This window comes from Lithobates pipiens, unplaced genomic scaffold, assembly GCF_037356315.1.
Source record: "Lithobates pipiens isolate NorthernLeopardFrog02 unplaced genomic scaffold, aLitPip1_a1.2 Scaffold_19, whole genome shotgun sequence".
Taxonomy (NCBI): domain Eukaryota; kingdom Metazoa; phylum Chordata; class Amphibia; order Anura; family Ranidae; genus Lithobates; species Lithobates pipiens.
In genome coordinates, this window is record NW_027507764.1 from 434,015,895 (window position 1) to 434,034,088 (window position 18,194).

General features: G+C 41.4%; 1 protein-coding gene across 1 annotated transcript in view; it reads right to left on the reverse strand.

Annotated features, from left to right (window-relative positions):
- Positions 1 to 1,766: 1,766 nt before the first annotated feature.
- Positions 1,767 to 18,194, reverse strand: part of GAREM1 (GRB2 associated regulator of MAPK1 subtype 1) — a 229,634-nt gene continuing 213,206 nt past the window's right edge. The window contains exons 5-6 of the mRNA XM_077492623.1: positions 9,200 to 9,366; positions 1,767 to 3,911 (exon numbers count right to left, since the gene is read on the reverse strand). Of these exons, the coding sequence (XP_077348749.1) occupies positions 3,002 to 3,911; positions 9,200 to 9,366 (1,077 nt within the window). The 3' untranslated portion in view covers positions 1,767 to 3,001. The remainder of the gene's footprint in view (positions 3,912 to 9,199; positions 9,367 to 18,194) is intronic.

Sequence of the window (18,194 nt, forward strand, 5' to 3'; positions counted from 1 at the left end):
TGCGATAAGGCACCACGTTACTTTAATGGATAATTGCTCGGTCGTGCGACACTGTACCCAAATTAAATTTATGTCCCTTTTTTTTTTTTTTTCATAAATAGAGCTCTCTTTTGCCAGTATTTGATCACCTCTGCGGTTTTTGTTTTCTGTGCTATAAACAAAACAAAAAAATGAAGATAATTTTGGGGGGAAAAAATTATTTTTTACTATTTGCTATAATACATATCCAATTAAAAATGTAAAAAAAATGTATTCATCAGTTTAGACCAATATGTATTCTTCTATATATTTTTGGTAAAAAAAGTCGCAATAAGCTTATATTGATTGGTTTGTGCAAAAGTTTTATAGCATCTACAAAATAGTGGATAGATGAGGCATTTTATTTATTTATTACTTTTCTTCGATTTTTAGCGGGACTGTGACATTACGGCAGACAGATCGGACACTTTTGACCCTTTTTTGGGACTAATGACATTATTTCAGTGATCAGAGCTAAAAATATGCACTGATTACTGTATAAATTACACTGGCAGGGAAGGGATTAACACTAGGGGGCGATCAAGGGGTTACGTGTGTCATAGGGAGGTGCTTCCTACCTGTGGGGGGAGTGGACTGACTGGGAGTACAGAGAGATTGCTGTTCCCGATCCCTAGGAACAGACAATCTCTCTGTACTCCTCTAACAAAATGGGGATCTGCTTTGTTCTGCCTCTTTGAGGTGCGATCGTGGGTGGGTGGCTGTCGGACATCGCGGCCGCTGGACTGGTGCATCAGCTCTCCCACTGTGCAGCGGGCGTGTCCCTGCAGTGATGTACGGGTATGTTGTTTTGCACAGGGCCGCCCTGCCGCAGTATATATGCCGTGGGCGGTCCTTACGTTTTTAAATTGTAACTAAAAGCAAAACTTTTCTTTTGAGTGGCGAGGGATTCGAACACCTGACAATTTTTATTGCTGTGTGCCCTCGTTAGGGAGATTCACCCTCTATTTGTCCTGTTTACTGATTTAAAGTGGAAGTAAACTCCCCTATCGTTTTCAGCCAAGGAAGCTGCCAACTTTGCCTCTGTTTAATCTTCAACTGCTATGGTGCTGCACATGTGATTCGTTATGACACCAGCCATTGGATGGTTTGATAGTTTAGCCGAGAGCACAGCCAATGTGCAGTTAGCATTCCCAGCATGCCTTTTTTTAACTGTTTAAATCGATGGGTTTACTTCCACTTTAATCGATAGTGAAGGTAAAATAAAATCCCAAATTTTGGGTTGACATCAGAACGGAGGGGAAATATTCCAATGAGGACACTATTTCTAATGACCTTTTTGGGATTTCCTCACTTCCTCTTTTGGCTATGAGAGAGAAAGTGAAGGGAAATCCCCCCAATGGAACACAGATAGCAAAAAAATTAAACAGATGGGGCGTTATAACCCTCTTTTACTCTGTCCAAAATGAAAAAAAAAAAAAAAAAAGTGTTACCTTAAACGTTACATGTGTATCCAATTTGAATTGAATGGGTTCAATTTAATTCTCATCTGGGATAACAAATGGTTTTTATATAACAGCACATATCAGGATCATGGCCTGGAGGGGAGTTACGAGCCTTATTCTGAAAAGTGTGTTAAAAAAAAAAAAAAGTTCTCAAATGTCCCAACAACACACTAGTCTTATCTTCTTTTAGACCATCTGAGTTGAGTTTTCTGTTGCATAATGATTTTACTGCCACATTAAAAAAATAAAATATATATATAAAAAAAAAATATAGGACCACACACATTGAGTGAAAATAAGTTTATATATTATACATATTTATGTACACAAAACATGGTATATGAACGTCTATAGCTTTACCACACTGAGTTCTTTGCATCTCAAGCAGTGGTTTTGTTCTGGGAGTTACACATAGCACTTTATTGAGAAAAATAGGAATTAAAAAGAAGCTTCATTTTAAAAACAGCAATTCACCACATGGGGGTTAATCCTTCAAAAGTGAATTGGAATAATAATAATAAAAAAAAAAAATACAGTCTTGAGAACATGATTATCCTTCAGAGGGACCAAGTCAATTAGAGTAAAGATCACAATAATGACCGATACCTGTAGCAAACTGCAGGGGGCAGTACCATTCTACAAACATTGGTCAGACCCATGCCCAGACAAGTGAACAGGTCCTCATCTATGCAGGCCTCGAGGCATTTTAATTGCATAAACAATACCAACAGCTTTCATGGACATTTTGTCTCCATTCAAAGCAGTGGAAAAAAATATTAAAGTGTCGATTAATATAATAATACAATTCTGCAAAGTGTTTCAAGTCTAATCATACAATACGGTACACAGAGGTCTTAAATGTGTGTAGTGTAGAGCAAGGAGTATTCCATATGGTTAATAACGGATTAAGCCCTTACTTCCATACTTGGTATATTATCACATGGTTCATTGAGTACACAGAAGAGTGAATAAAAGGATCTTCAGGGTACAGGACTACAAACTTTTCTCAAGTGGAAAAGCACTGAAATTGGGATTTTATTCCAACCCTAAATACATGAACTGTTTTCTCTATATTTACGAAAGCTGAATATATTTAAGTGCTCTTTCGTAATCTTTTATACGGGTTTACTTTACCTGTTTCCAAAAAAAAAAAAAAAAAAAAGAGAACTACATTAGAAAGTTTTGGCTACCAATATATTACATCTGTAGACATTGAAGCTTATAAACTAAAAATTCCCTTTAACATTTCAAAATGGTTTGTAGCAGCGGCTGAATGTTCAGTGATGCGCAAGGCACACTGTGAGTGTTTTCATACATGTTTGCATTGACGTACAGTACTAAGTGATACAACTACAACTCGTACCTTTCACTGCATAGTAAGATTTTCTTCTTTTGTAGGACTATATACAGCCAATAGTATTATTTTAGTGCAAAATAACAATTTCAGATTGTACATATATCGGCCTTACAGTCCAGCTCGTTTCTAGCTTTGTTCAGTACCATTTGTAATACTTTATTGTCTACATCTTAGGCCTCCAACCATTAATAAATTGTAATATCTTTTTGACCTGCAGTTTGCTTAATTTGAAGTCTTCTGAGAGAATCTCCTCTGTTAACTGAACCAGTAAATTCCCATCAATCTTTTCGGAAACAAAAAAGGACACAACGTCTTCTGACAAACCAATAAACCGAAGCGATTTTGATACCTCTTCCATGGACAGTCCTGAAAGGTCAGAGGGTGGCTGCCAAGGAGAGCCATCTCCACATGACCTGGGTGCTAGTTGCATGTGTAGAGGAGAAGAGAATGGGTACGAGATAGAGAAAATATCCTGCATGCCCTTTTTAGCCAAATAATGTTCTTCCATAACATCTGGCGAGCAAGTCTGGGACTCTTCCTCTGCTCCGTCTATTTTCATAGACAGGGAGAGTGGCTCTTGGACTGTGTTAACATCACTTGACTTGGATGCTCGTGGGGGTAATGCTGGGCAGGACATACTTTGTTTTGTGCTGTTATCAGGTAGAATCTTCTCAGTAGAGCTTTCCAGCGAGTAGCTTGCAGACTTTGGGCACCCTGCAGAGATGTCAGTAAATTCATTTGGTGTCACTTGTGGACACCCAGTTAAAGAATCGCCCACACTAAAATCAAAGGGGGACGGAAAGTTTCTCTTTGGTGTGGCTGGGGTCTTTTGTCGAGGATAGCTGTAATAACTGCGGCACTGATCTGCGAGCAAGTCGTTTGTGTTCATGCCTTCAGCCCCACCACAATAACGGTTTGGCCAGGACAAGCGAGAAGGAAGGGTTTCAGATGGTGCTGTGCCACAAGGCAAAGTGCTTTCAAGGTCATTTTTCTCATTCTTGATCCAATTACAGGGATAACATGAAACCTGGGCATTGTCCGAAGAGGTGGCTACTTCATTCTCTGTGACACCTCTGGAAAGAAGAAATGAAAGTTTAGGTATAAAAAAGTCTAACATCATAAAAGCATCTTCTTTTCAGGGTTTTTCTACTCTTCTGAATATATCTCTTCCTGCTGTGCATGTTATTTTGTAAAACCATTTATATTGAGGAATATTCAAAATTTTCTTCCCCATTTATGATAATATGAAGATAACACATTCATTTATAAATTAGCAACACATTAAAAGACAAACTGTGAAATTGCATTATTGATTGTCATCAAAAGATATTCTTGGATTTTACACAATTTTAAGCGCCCAAAGTAAAGTTTATACACTATATTACCAAAAGTATTGGGATGCCGGCCTTTACACGCGCATGAATGTGTGTGTGTAAAGGCATCCCAGTCTTAGTCCATAGGGTTCAATATTGAGTGGGCCCACCCTTTGCAGCTACAACAGCTTCAACTCTTCTGGGAAGGCTGTCCACAAGGAGTGTGCCTATGGGAATGTTTGACCATTCTTCCAGAAGTGCATTTATGAGGTCAGGTATTGATGTTGGACCAGAAGCCCTGGGTCGCAGTCTCCAATTCAGCCCAAAGGTGTTCTATTGGGTTGAGCTCAGGACTCAGTCAAATTCCTCCACCCAAACGCACTCATCCATGTCTTTATGGACCTTGCTTTGTGCACTGGTCAAAACCATTTGGTGGAGGGTAAATTATGGTGAGCGATTGTTTTTCAGGGGGTGGGCTTGGCCCTTAGGTCCAGTGAAGAGAACTTTTAAGGCGTTAGCATTCCAAGACATTTTGGACAATTTAATGCTCCCAACTTTGCGGGAACAGTTCAAGATGGTCTCTTTCTGTTCCAACATGACTGCGCACCAGTGCACAAAGCAAGGTCCACAAAGACATGGATGAGTGAGTTTGGGATGGAGAAACTTGACTGACCTGCACAGAGTCCTGACCTCAACCTGATAGAAGACCTTTCGGATGAATTAAAGCAGAGACTGCTAGCCAGGTCTTCTCATCCACATCAGTGTCTGACCTCACAAATGCGCTTCTGGAAGAATGGTCAAATGTTCCCATAGACACACTCCTTGTGGACAGCCTTCCCAGAAGCGTTGAAGCTGTTGTAGCTGCATAGGGTGGGCCAACTCAATATTGAGCCCTATGGACTAAGACTGATGTCATCCCCCCCCCCCCATTATAAATGCAATACATTTATAATAGATTTATTATCTGCTGACCGCACTCCTTTGTCTATATGATAATGTATTAGTGGCCACTTTAAATTTAATTTAACGCAGGAGGCCATGATCAATAATGCATCAAGACTTAAAACAGCATTACAAATTATGAATACAGCTGGTTGGGGTCTTTAACTAAAAATATGGTTTAAGATGAGCTGTGTTTATAACAATGTACTGTATAGGGACCCGCAGTTTCATTAAAGGAGCAGTAATTCTAAAAACATGATCTGCATCTTCCAAATGCTACATTTCAGCTGTTAAAGACTGATTTGATTTCATCTGTATTTTCTCAAGGCTATTCCAGCCACAGAAGCCAAGTGAGATCAAACCCCGCCGATTGCTCAGTTCTCAGAGCACCCTGAGCAGAGAGCGAGGTTTAGTCACATCATACTACAGTACCCTCACTACCAGAGGTGCTGCGTGGTATTACAGCATCCGTACTGTCAAGAGATGCTGCATCATACCAGAGCAGTGTTTCTCAACTCCGATCCTCAATGCCCCAACAGGTCATGTTTTTAGGCTTTCCATTATTTTGCACAGGTGATTGATGAGTTTTCATTGTCTTAGTAATTACCACAGCTGTTTCATCTGAGGGAAATCCCCAAAACATGACCTGTTGGGGCGCCTTGAAGACTGGGGTTGAGAAACACTCAACCGTTCCCTCACCACCAGAGGTGCTGCATCATACTACAGTACACTCACCACCAGAGGTGCTGCATTATATAACAGTACCCTCACCACCAGAGATGCTGCATCATACTACAGTACCCTCACCACCAGCGGCGCTGCATCATACTACAGTACCCTCACCACCAGAGGCGCTGCATCATACTACAGTACCCTCACCACCAGAGGTGCTGCATCATACTACAGTACCCTCACCACCAGAGGTGCTGCATCATAACTCAGAACCCTCACCACCAGAGGTGCTGCACCATAACTCAGAACCCTCACCACCAGAGGTGCTGCATCATAACTCAGAACCCTCACCACCAGAGGTGCTGCACTATAACTCAGAACCCTCACCACCAGAGGTGCTGCAGTGCTCCTGTGGGCGACGGGGAGCAGCTTCTATCCCGCCTCCTCTCCCTCACAGCGGCTTCCACCGTGCATTTCCGCCCTCTAGGCGTCCAATAGGATCCTGTCCTTTCAGCCAATCGCGTAATGGATCTCAGGATCTGCTATCTGATTGGCCGGGAGGAGGATCAGCATGGCAAGAATGAATATTTATCCACTATTGTCACACAACTGGGTGGGCTTGGAGCGCAGAGCCCTTTTTTGAAGCCTATTAGAGCCTCTGGCTCTAATCACTTGCTTCAAAATCTCCCCCCCATTGGAATCTATGGTCCAATATCCTGCATGTAGATCAGTGAGCCAGACGCATGGATTGGATTTGGGGGGGGGGTACCGGAGTGCCCGTGTGCCCCAATGGACAGGCCCGCTACTGATATAGGCTCATTTCAAAACCTATGTATTATACCTAAAAATTGTTTGGTCAAGGCCTCAGCATGCAATTGCAAGCATGAGCTCTCAAGCATCAGATTATCTAATAACAAATGTATCTAATATTACTTAGGGAATATACTAGCTGATTCATGTATTGCTGATGTACTAAAGTCTTCCCACAAAAAGGTTTCTTATTTTTAATTACCAGGCTATATGGTCCAAAAAAAAACTATTCAGAAAATCTTTATTTAGATCATCTTGTTTATGAGTACAGATATCATCTGGAAATATGTAGCAGTTGAGTCATCACATTATTTGCAAGTACTCACTAAGAAGGTCCCACCTACCTAAAGCATGAATTTACCTGGCCTGAGTGCTTTGCAGGAACTTGTTCAACTCCCGGTTATTAACACTTCAACATGTCACCATTTGATGTGTTTAATTAATTACAGGTACATCAATTAAAAGATCTCATTTTCTGACTGACGTGGGATTAATTAGAATCATACAAATCACAAAGGCTGTAATTGTGCTGATCTGCTTTATAAAGAACAGGAGCCATAGACACACATGGTTTGTTTTGTACAGCCAAGAAGGGGAGAATTTTTGGCTTACATTTTTATTGCTTTGCTCACAAAATATATGTAAATGTATGCAATTGTGACCCACAAATACATAGCAATTTAGAGAAAATATACTAGAAGTGGTCAATAAGAGTTCAATGGCTTTACTCAGGGATGAGTAACATGTTTACAGACCGGGGGAGCACAGGGGTGATCTCATCAAAGTACTTCTATTCAAATCATTAGGGTAACCAAAGACATTCATTTTAGGATGGCTCCTTGGTCTTGTTGCATCCTATGGAGCCACCCTTGCATGCAGGGACTAGAATTGTCCCTTCCTACACTATGTGCATCAACAGAAACACACAGCCCCATAGCCTAGGATGGCAAAGGTACTCTCCTGCTCCTCCAAGCTAAGAGACTAAATGAAGACTGCACTGTCCACTATTAACTCTTTCCTGTGAAGACCAGAAGTTCAGAGAAGCTGCACTAACAAGAGCCAGCAGCATTTAAAGTTGTAAACAGCAAGTGCGGGGGTAAGAATTTTAACAAACAGTTTGCTAGGAAATGTTTATATTATTGTGTTCAATGTGTTGAGTTAATAAACACTAAGGCTCGGTTCACACTTTGCCGGTGGTTCACACTGTCCTCTGTGAACCACTGCGGGTGTCCCTACAAAGTTAATGACGCCTCCAGATCAGTTAGCAGATGGCAGTGTGAACTGTGAAATGGTACAGGAATCGGATCACACCCATGTGATCCGATTCCAGTGCAGACCAAAAAAAAAAAAAGAAAAAAAAAAAGGTCCTGCAAAATTTTGGTCCAAATGCGATGCGAATTCAGCCATACAAACTGTATGGCTGAACTTGCATTGCACAGACATTGCATGTGATCTGTACAGCAATGTGGTGCGAATCACATGCGATGTCTGGCATCACACAGGTTGTAAACCCAGCCTGAAGGTTTGATACAACTTCAAGCTTTTTTTGTTTGGAGATCCACTTTAAGCGTTTAAGGGAAACTCGTCAGGACCACTGTTATCTGTTACAAGTGAAACTCCTGCCTGTTATTGGAGGATACCAATGCCTTTTCCTTGAATCATAGCCATTCCCAGTCAAAGCCAGTGGAGCCGGAGGCAGCTAGCCAGACATGCCAGCTCTGGAGGCAGCTAGCCTTTTTAAGGATACATTGAAATGACCCCCTCTCCAGTGCTAGATGTTTTATAGGCTGTGAAAGTAATGGCTGTCTTGACGGGTTCTATTTAAAACAGCACAGTGGCTTAATGGTTGACACTTCAGCACTAAGGTCCTTGGTTCAAATCCTGGTCCATGTGCTAGTGTGGGGTTCCTATGGGTGGTCCACTTTCCTCCCACACTCCAAAGTCATACTGGTAGGTTAATTGCCTTCTGTCCAAATTGGCCTTAGAATGTATATGTATTTATGTAGGTGAGATAGGGACCTTAGATTGCTGCTTGAAGGGAGGGACTGGTGTTAAAGAGCAGCATGTAAAGCTTTGCGGAAATTGCCAGCACTATATAAATAAATAAAAAACACAGGCATATAAAACATGGGTTGGGAGCATGTTTTTATATTGCCGCAGTGCTATTTTTAACCAGCAGAGGGCCCATTGTAGGAATAAAGCTATAAAACTATAGCAGATCTGTCTGAGATAAAGTAATAAAAGTTTTTTTTCCTTTTCTGCAAGGCAATGCTGCACATTCTCCAGTAAACCTCTCTGAAATAGACGGTTTTCAGACTGGAGCCCCTTTTGAATATAACCCGTAGAATCTCTAGTAAATGTTATTTCTATACATTCATCATTTAATTCCGATGACCTAGTGAAGTCTTTGAATTTTTTTCTGCACGCTAAACCATGTTTCTGTCCTTCTCGTGTTGCATGGTAAGGTTACATTTAATGCAAGTCTGACTTCAAAGGCCGTCTTAATTTCACCTTGATTTCTTCATTTCTGCTGAGCTTTACATTATAATGCAGTTCTCAGCTTTTCGGGCTGAACTTGGGGAAAGAAGAGACAGACAGTGTTTACAGAGACTGGCTGTACTTACATGCTGTGCAGCCCTGAGGAATAGTAGGAAAGCGTAGGACTGGGAGAGCGTGTTTGCTGCCGCGCTAGTTTTCCTGTTGGCGGTTGAACAGATGGGGTGGGGGACGATGGTTTGGAACTGCGAGGAGGCACAGGTGGAGCATTCAAAAGTCTGCATTCTTCTTTTACCTAGGAGGGGGGAGTCCACAATTATTAATGACTGAAGCAATTCACACAAACATAATAGCCCTTTAACTCTGAAATAATGTTATACAATAAAGCATGGTACAGAAAAATGTAATTTCTTTTAGTACATTTCATTAAAGAAACATGTAGGCTGCCTTTCAGAAATTCCTGAAAATTCTAGTGGTCTCATTACCCTATACAAGTATGCAGAGCAATGTACAAAGTGTTGCATACCTGGTCTGGGTTAGTGACTCAAAGGGCAGAAACATGAGGATGAGCATGATAAGCCAAACCATGAGAAGCCAGAAATAATGCAAGAAATATATCCAACATTTCTACACATTTTCGTGAAATACATAAAGGAAGTCTTGATACGTTCTCTTTCTTTGGCATTGAAGAGGTCAGGAAATCTTTCAGAAGAGGAGATGCACATCAGATCCTACTTCAACATGAGGTGTGGTGGATACATACCCTTAATACAAGGGCACCGCAGGGCTTGAATAATAGAATGGACATTAAAGTGTTTGTAACCCTAAAAAAATAAAAAAAAAAATAAAAAAAAAATAAAGGGACATCATTTTCCCTTATAGCAGATTAAACAGCACAGTGCTTGTGCTGTCTAATCTGCCTCTCTCTGAACTGTAAAAAAATAAAATAAAAACCTGGCTGATCCTGACACTTCCTGTGTCCCCCTATGTGAGCTGACCACGATAATCATGGCTGCTGAGCCCTGACTAAAGTGGTCAGTTGCATCCCACCGTCATCCGCAGTTCTCCTCTGTCCTCCTCTCCCCCTCCATCCCTGCCTGTCAGCTCCGTGTCTGTTTTCCCCCTCCTGTCGCTATTCGCAATAAAAAAATAAATAAAAAATATCCCAGCAGCTCCTCTCCTTTATCTGGCAATAACTCACTCTCCAAGTGTTTGTTTAAAAGGATGCCTCTAAATACCCTTTTCTAGTTATCTTCAGGCTGGTCACGTGACTCCTGGCCGCTCTGCTACTACGATCCAAGACTACAGTGGGAGGTGTCGAGCGGCCAGCACAGCGGTCATGTGACTCCTGGACGACGTCAGAGGGAGATGTCGGCTCCCGCTGTAGCCCTGAATTGTAGTAGCAGAGCGGCCGGAAGTCACATGACCGGCCTGAAGATAACTGGGATAAGGTATTTAGAGTCATAGACCACATACAGTTGGCAGTCCAGGCTGGCTGCTGTCCCTCATTGCTGACATCACTTCCGGGACTTCTCTTCCTTTGGTCTCAGACTACGTCATTTCTGCTGGTGTCCCCAGCGCTATGCATACTCGGCTGTTGAATTGACTGGACAACATACGAACAGCCCTGGGAGTTTTTTCTACTGTGAACCCTTCTGATGCTGAATAACCTGAAATCTACCATGATGTGCCTTTTGTATCTCCCGATTTTATGTTTTTAATCCCGCTGGGGATATTAAACAGTTTTAACTTCTACACTTAAAGGCGCCTTTTCTTTTTGCTTGTGTTTCAGACTGCTTCTATCTGTAAGTTGCAGCCCCAAGTGTTGAAGAAACATTATTATCATCGCCATCATCATTGGATGTTTTTATATAGACGTTGTCTGTTTAATCTTGAAGCTCTGAGTGCCCTTTACATATTTACATTATACTTGAACTGTGTCTTCTGTCTTTTTTCATTTTTTTTTTCCGTTTGGTTTTTCTTCTATATGTAGCTAATAAAGGATTTATTTTGAAAGAGCACTCCGAGTTGCTGGCTTTACTTGACATGCAATATCCTCCAGGAAAGCTGTTTTCCCCCTTAAAAAAAAAACGTGGCGTGAAAAGTATGGAGGCTGCCATTGTTGACCTTCTCCAGAAACCACTATTAGTTGTTTTGTTTCAATAATTTCATACTTTAAGGCTGGCCATACATCATACGATTATCTTATTGAATTTCCTTTATATTTGCCTTCAACTATGTAGTGCAAGGGCCTGCCTGATTGCATAAAAATGAAAAGGGTTTCAATTTGACCTCATATTATATGGTTTTGGTAAATCTTTAGGGAAGTTGAACAAGAAAATTGTATAGTGTATGGCCAGCCTTCAAGTCAATGAGTAAATACCCTGTTTCCCCAAAATTAAGACCTAGTGTGATTGTCGGTGATGGCTGCAATATAAGCCCTACCCCCCAAAATAAGCCCTACCCTATTTCCCCAAAAATAAGCCCTACCCTGAAAATAAGACCTACATGGACTTTAACTAGGGCTTATTTGGGGGGTAGAGCTTATATTGCAGCCATCACCGACAATCACGCTAGGTCTTATTTTTGGGGAAACAGGGTAACTAAAGTCAAAGACTCTGAGAGCTAGAATCCTGTATGATTATATGAATCACTTTATCACATTCTGTATCACTGTACTGAAACAAGTATGCAGAGAGTAAAGTAAAAAAAAAAACAACTGAATGCCTGTGGTGCGTGATTAAAAGTATTAATGCCTTTGATTGACAGCCAGGCAACTAGAATTTTCAGAACAAGACCCAGCAATGGCCATTTCCAATGGCTGTCAAATTACCCCAAACTTCAGATGCATCTTATTTGATGCAGACAACGTCAGGCCAACAATGTTCCATCCAGCTCCATCAATTTTTGAATTGGATGTTCGGTGGCAACATCCCCACCCATGAAGATAATTTCTCATTTGTGGTGCCCCCCCCTTCCCGCTAATTAGTCCCACATTGGCTCATCCTCTGATAAGCAGTAATGCCCACCATACACATTACAATCTTACCATACAATCTTTGTACAATCAACTTTAGCTTCACCAAAACCATATAACAGGAGGGCATTCCTAAATCATAAATTATCCAATCAGGTGGATCCTTACACTACATAGTTGTTAATAGACCCAAAGGAGATTGAACAGTCAGACTGAATCTATACCAAGCACTGGCTCCCAAGGTAGCGACTATAATTTTCTCAATCAAGTTTTGCTTTAAAAAGCAGATTCTTTTCATTAAATGCCCCTTTCACACGAGGCAGATTCAGTTTTGATTAGCAAAGCAGAGCGGGCGAATAACAGGTCTGTGCCTGCTCAGTTTCCGCAGAGCAGACATGGATAGAGGCCGCTTTGCTCCACTGTCTGTTTTACACCTGACTGCCCTCCAATCCAATTAGATGGAGGGAGATGGATCCCCTTCCTTTTTTTTTCTTTAGTAGACGAGATCGGATCGGAGGTAGGCAGGTGTAAACAGACACAAATCCGTTCACACCCACCGGTTCATAGGGGTGAGTGGACCATTCTATCAGGACCACCAGAAAAACCGACAGGTGTACCCGATCAGACCCTTCATGTGAAAGGGGCTTTAGCCCCCTTCACATCGGGCTGATTTGGCACATCGCATGCCAAATCAGCGCCTGTTGCCAGCAACGGCACCGTCCAAATCGATGCGACGCTGACTTTGTGGCGCCGCACCCATTTCCAAAAGTAGTTCCTGTACTACTTTTTGCAACTTTGGAAGCGATTTCAATAGACATCTGTGCATTAACCCGCACAGATTTCTTTCGAATCGCCCTTGAACTCGCAATAAAATGCGGGTTTGAAATCGTGTGAATTCAGCTGAACTCGTACGACTTCAAACCCGCCTCCAGTGTGCACGAGGGCTTATGATAGTATTTTTCTCTCTCTCCAGTCTTCAATTGTTTTTTTGTGGATAGTTCTCAGTGTGGTTTACTATGAAAGTGGTTCTACCACATCACTCATCAGTGACAGGTTTAACTGCATTGTAAGCTACAACTTATATAACACTTTGCCTTCAATGGAATAGACTTAGAAATGACATTCAATGTCTATTTCCTACCTCTGCGTCATTCCTTAGATGGTGCCATAATGGGTCATCAACAGACTGACACTGCAATTTTAATTTTTTTTTTCTATTTTGTAGGGTTTGATCCCAATTATAAGCCAGTTTGAAGTAGGTCAATGCAACGAAACATCGATTTAATACTTAGAAATTGCATTATTGGCTTTCCTCCAAGGTGTCCTTTAAGAAGTTCAAGCAGGTCTGGCTGCATTACAGACGAGTCACACAGTTCAATTGTCAACCTGATTTACATGTGGGAATTGTGTCCTAATTGTGCATGCTATGAGAATGATTTGTACAATAAGACATTAGTTCATAATTATTTTTTGCTTACAGTTTAGACTTTAGCTATCTGAAATTCAGAATTTTATGCATATTAATATATCTTTTGTCCTTTATTCTGTACTTTCCACATACGAAAGACAATTGGTGACAAATAATCAAAATCTCCACTGGGTCACTTTGTATGTTAAAGCATACCTACAATAGAAGAGGCACTATACGTACCTTTCAAATCAGACAGTTTTTTGACTGTTGTCTCTTTGCTTCTCCCCCTCCACACATTTTGGTTTCTCTCACTGGCTCATGTGTCACTACATGACATTTGAGCCAGTGGGAGGTACCAATGCATGTGTCGGGGGAAAACAGGTAAACAGGAAATCTATGGATTACAAGCATAATTCGTTCCAGAAGAATGGTTGTAATCCAAAGCACTCGTATATCAAAGCAAGTGACTACTATTGTATGCAGTACTGCATGTGACCAGAGGTGGGGGGGCACATTGAGACTGCTTGGATGCACTCGGAGAGGGTCGGGAACACAGGGTTTCCGAATGGCTCTGAGTGTCACCAGTGAGCCTGCCCCAACTCTGGCCAAATGTGGTACTGCACACCCCAACGCTCATAGTCAGGATTTTCCAAAAATAATAGCTCGTATTGCAAAAGGCTCGTAAACTGCGTTACTAGTTGTGAGGTATTACTGTATTCAACCCATCTGTGCAATTGAATACTTTCAGTTACCAGGGGAAATGTTATGTTATTACAGTGATTTGCTAAATTAAAGATTTTAGCAGTTACTTACCTGTAAAGTGGTTGTAAACCTAAACCTCAGACATTTAATATGAACAAAGCATATCCGTCTATAGCAGTGGTCTCCAAACTGTGGCCCTTCGCTTGCCTTTATTCTGCCCTTGGGGCACTATTCCTCCCACGGATACGAGGCACTATTCTGCCAACTGACAACGGGGCACCATTTCTCCCACTGACACCAATGATAGGGCACCATTTCTCCCCCTAATACCCAATGTGGCAATGTTTACCTACACTGATGCCAAGATAATTTCCACTCCTGATGGCCACAGTCCGGCCCCCCTAAAGTCTGAAGAAGGATAAACTGGCCCTTTGTTTAGAAAGTTTGGAGACCCCTGCTCTATAGTGTGTACTTGACTCAACCCAGAGCACTAAGTGTCATTTCTGTCTACTGCCCCATTCCTCTGCTATAAGCATGGGTTGCTTCTCCTGACACCAAGAGAAAAAATGTGACAGGATAGCGATATCTCCAGCAGATTGACAGTCTCAGTTCTGTCCCTGTGTGAAAGGGGGGGGGGTCCCTTCCCTCCAATCAGCTCTCAGAGTTCTTCTCACTGATGTAACATCAGCTCTCCACTCCCCAGCATTTCAGAGCTGAGAGATCCTGTGTAAACTCTGTATTTTGAATGGCTGTAAGGAAAAGATGACTGTAGATATACAGGTACAACTTATGTAGGAGAATTTGTTTAATCAGTGTATCCCCTAAATCCAGTCACTTCACTCTCTATATGTAATGGTTTACAACCAATGTACTCAAACTTCATGTTTTTTTGAGGCACTGGTGACGTAACTCTGGCATTACACATGCCCCATGGGAAAGCTACATCACCTGTGCCTTTTAGGATGAGAGCTTTTATTTCCAGTGTTCCAGCAAGTGATACGTATTGCAACACTTGACACGCAGCCATTGCCATGGCAATGTATAAACAACAGAGCCAGATCTTCTACTGCAAGATCTATCGCTGACATCATAGATGGGCAGCGGTGAAAACATGCAAGAAGAAGCCAGCCTCTAATGATAGAGGGGCACATTGGGAAATGAATCATCATTAAATGTGTTTAGTTTGCAATAATGATCACAGTACTTAGGCCAGTTTTAAATAGGGGGGTCCGCTTTAACATACAAAGTTAACCTGTGCTGAATGTTCAAAAAAAATGGTCACATAAGAAAGGTGTTTTTAAGATGACAGAAAACCAGCTTTTACATCACCCACAGTCCTGCAAAAGCAGCTCATTACTAATTACAAGCAGGTTACTTTTGGATTAGAGTCACTTTTAGAGGGAGAAAATACAGCTAAATAATATATTCCTGAGCAGTAAAGATACTACTATAAAAATGTCAGAGCGGGGATTCTTATCACTACACCTGCCCACACAGGACTGGTTCTCTTTAAAGTAAATCTGTACTCCATTTAAACTGGGAAAAGTAAATGTCCTATCTAGGCACACAAGTGCTACACTACAGGATGCCTGCAACAATCTTTACAGGTCAGAAAAGATTTGGTGTTCCTCCGATTTCATTTCAACCTGATACTTGAGCTTGGCCTTCCCTTACATACATCATAGGGAAGCTCTGCCGCCTGACATTTCACTGGCCAACAAAAGTGTGCTCACTGGCCAATGAGACCGTCTGATTGGACAGAGGAATGCCAGGGGGTAAGACAAGCAACAGTAACAAAGTAAAACTAAATCAAAGAGGGACACAGATGGAAGCTTTTCAGATAAGATCATTTCAGATAACTGGCATTTTGTCATGTATAAAATGCAGCACGGGTTTACTTTAAAGTGGAGTTCTACCCAAAAGTGGAATCTGTCTCCCCCCCTCAAATGCCACATTTGGCACCTTTCTGGAGGAACAGATACCCGTCTTTGATAGGTACCCTTCCCCACTTCCGGGAGACTGGGCCATGGCACATTACGTCAGCAGCTCAGCTCCCTCCTCCTCCTTCCCCGCCGCCAGGCCAGTAGGAGAGCGCAGAAGTGCTTTGTGCATGCGCAGTAGGGACCCGGCGTGAAGCCGTAATGCTTCACTAGCGGGTTCCCTTAGCGGCAATGGCGGCGGCAGCACCTGACAGCTGATGGAAGCATCAGCTGTGGTGCCGACATTACTGGATTCTAGGACAGGTAAGTGTCCTATTATTAAAAGTCAGCAGCTGCAGTACGTGTAGCTGCTGGTTTCTAATTTTTGCAGGGGTGGGCAGACCTCCGCTTTAACTACTTCCCTACCGGGCCAATTCTGCCATTACTCTCCTTCATGTAAAAATCTGCATTTTGTTGAAAAAATATTACTTACATTACCCCCAAACATACATTTTTAAGCAGACGCCCTATAGAATAAAATGGTGGGTTTTGCTATGTTACACAGTATTTAATTTTAGTGCACACAAACAATAAAATATACATTTTTTGTAAAAAAATAAAATGATGTTACGCCATGAAGATACCCAACATGTCATGTTTTAAAATTGTGTACGCCCGTTGAATGATGCCAAAGTAGAGTACCTAAGAACCTCCATATGCAACGCTTTAAAAGCCTTTACAGGTTACCAGTTTAGAGTTACACACAAGGTCTGGGGCTAGAATTATTTCTTTCACTTTGATGTACGTGGTGATACCTCACATGTGTAGTGCGAACACTGTTTACATATGCGCGAGGGACTTGTGTGTTTGCGTTTGTCTTTGCGCACAAGCACAGGGGTGGGGAGGGTGCTTTACGTTTTTTATTGTCTTATTTTATTTAAATATCACAAAGCATGGACAACATTCATTTGGATAGCATGGGCAGCGAAAGGTCTGCTTTACGGAGATATCATTTTTTCTAATGGAAGTGTCATACCATAAATCCTTCCCACCAGCCGTACACATATACAGACGGAAAAATTATACTTTGATCCCCTGCAGATTTTGTAAGTTTACCCACTTACAAAGAAAAGAAGTGTCTATCATTTTTATCATAGGTGTATTTTAAATAAGAGACAGAATATTAACCAAAAATCAGAAAAAAAAAGGTGATATAAATGTTATAAATTGAGTTGCAGATCAGAGAGTAAAATAAGTATTTGATCCCCAAGCAAAACATGACTTAGTACTTGGTGGAGAAACCCTTGTTGTCAAGCACAGAGGTAAGGACGTTTCTAGTTTGTAGTTAATGATCAGGTTTGCACACATCTCAGGAGGGATTTTTGTCCACTTTTTTTTTTTACAGATCTCTAAATCCTTAAGGTTGCTTGGCAACTCAAAATTTCAGTTCCCTCCATATATTTTCTATAGCATTAAATTAAGGTCTGGAAACTGGCTAGGCCACTCCATGACCTTAATGTGCTTCTTTTTGAGCCACTCTTGCCTTGGCGGTATGTTTTGGGTCATTGTCATGCTGAAAGACCCATCCATGACCCATCTTCAGTGTTCTAGAGAAAAGGTGGTTCTCATCCAAGATTTTACAATACATTGTCCCATCCATTGGCCCCTCAATGAGGCAAAGTCAGTCAGTCTGTACCTTTAGCAGAGAAAAAATCCCAAAGAATATTTTCACCTCCATGCTTGATTATATATATATATATATATATATATATATATATATATATATGTGTGTGTTTTTTTTTAAATATTAAAGTCACAAGAGATCTATTAACATTACACCCCACATGGGGGCCGAATATATTCTGAAAAGGTAAAATTCACTTGGATATAAGCAGCTGCAAAGATATGTGCAGTTGCAGTTTTACTAGGGCCCTGTTCCAGCTTCGGTGCTTTACATGCGGGGCGTTTAAAAAAAAAAAAAATCCTGCTTGCTGCATCCTTGATGTGCTTTAATCAAAACACAAGTTATATAGAGGTCAATTGTAACAGCTAAAATGCATATAAAACGCAACGTATAGATGTAAACTGGGCCAAACACATGGAAAAGTTGAAAA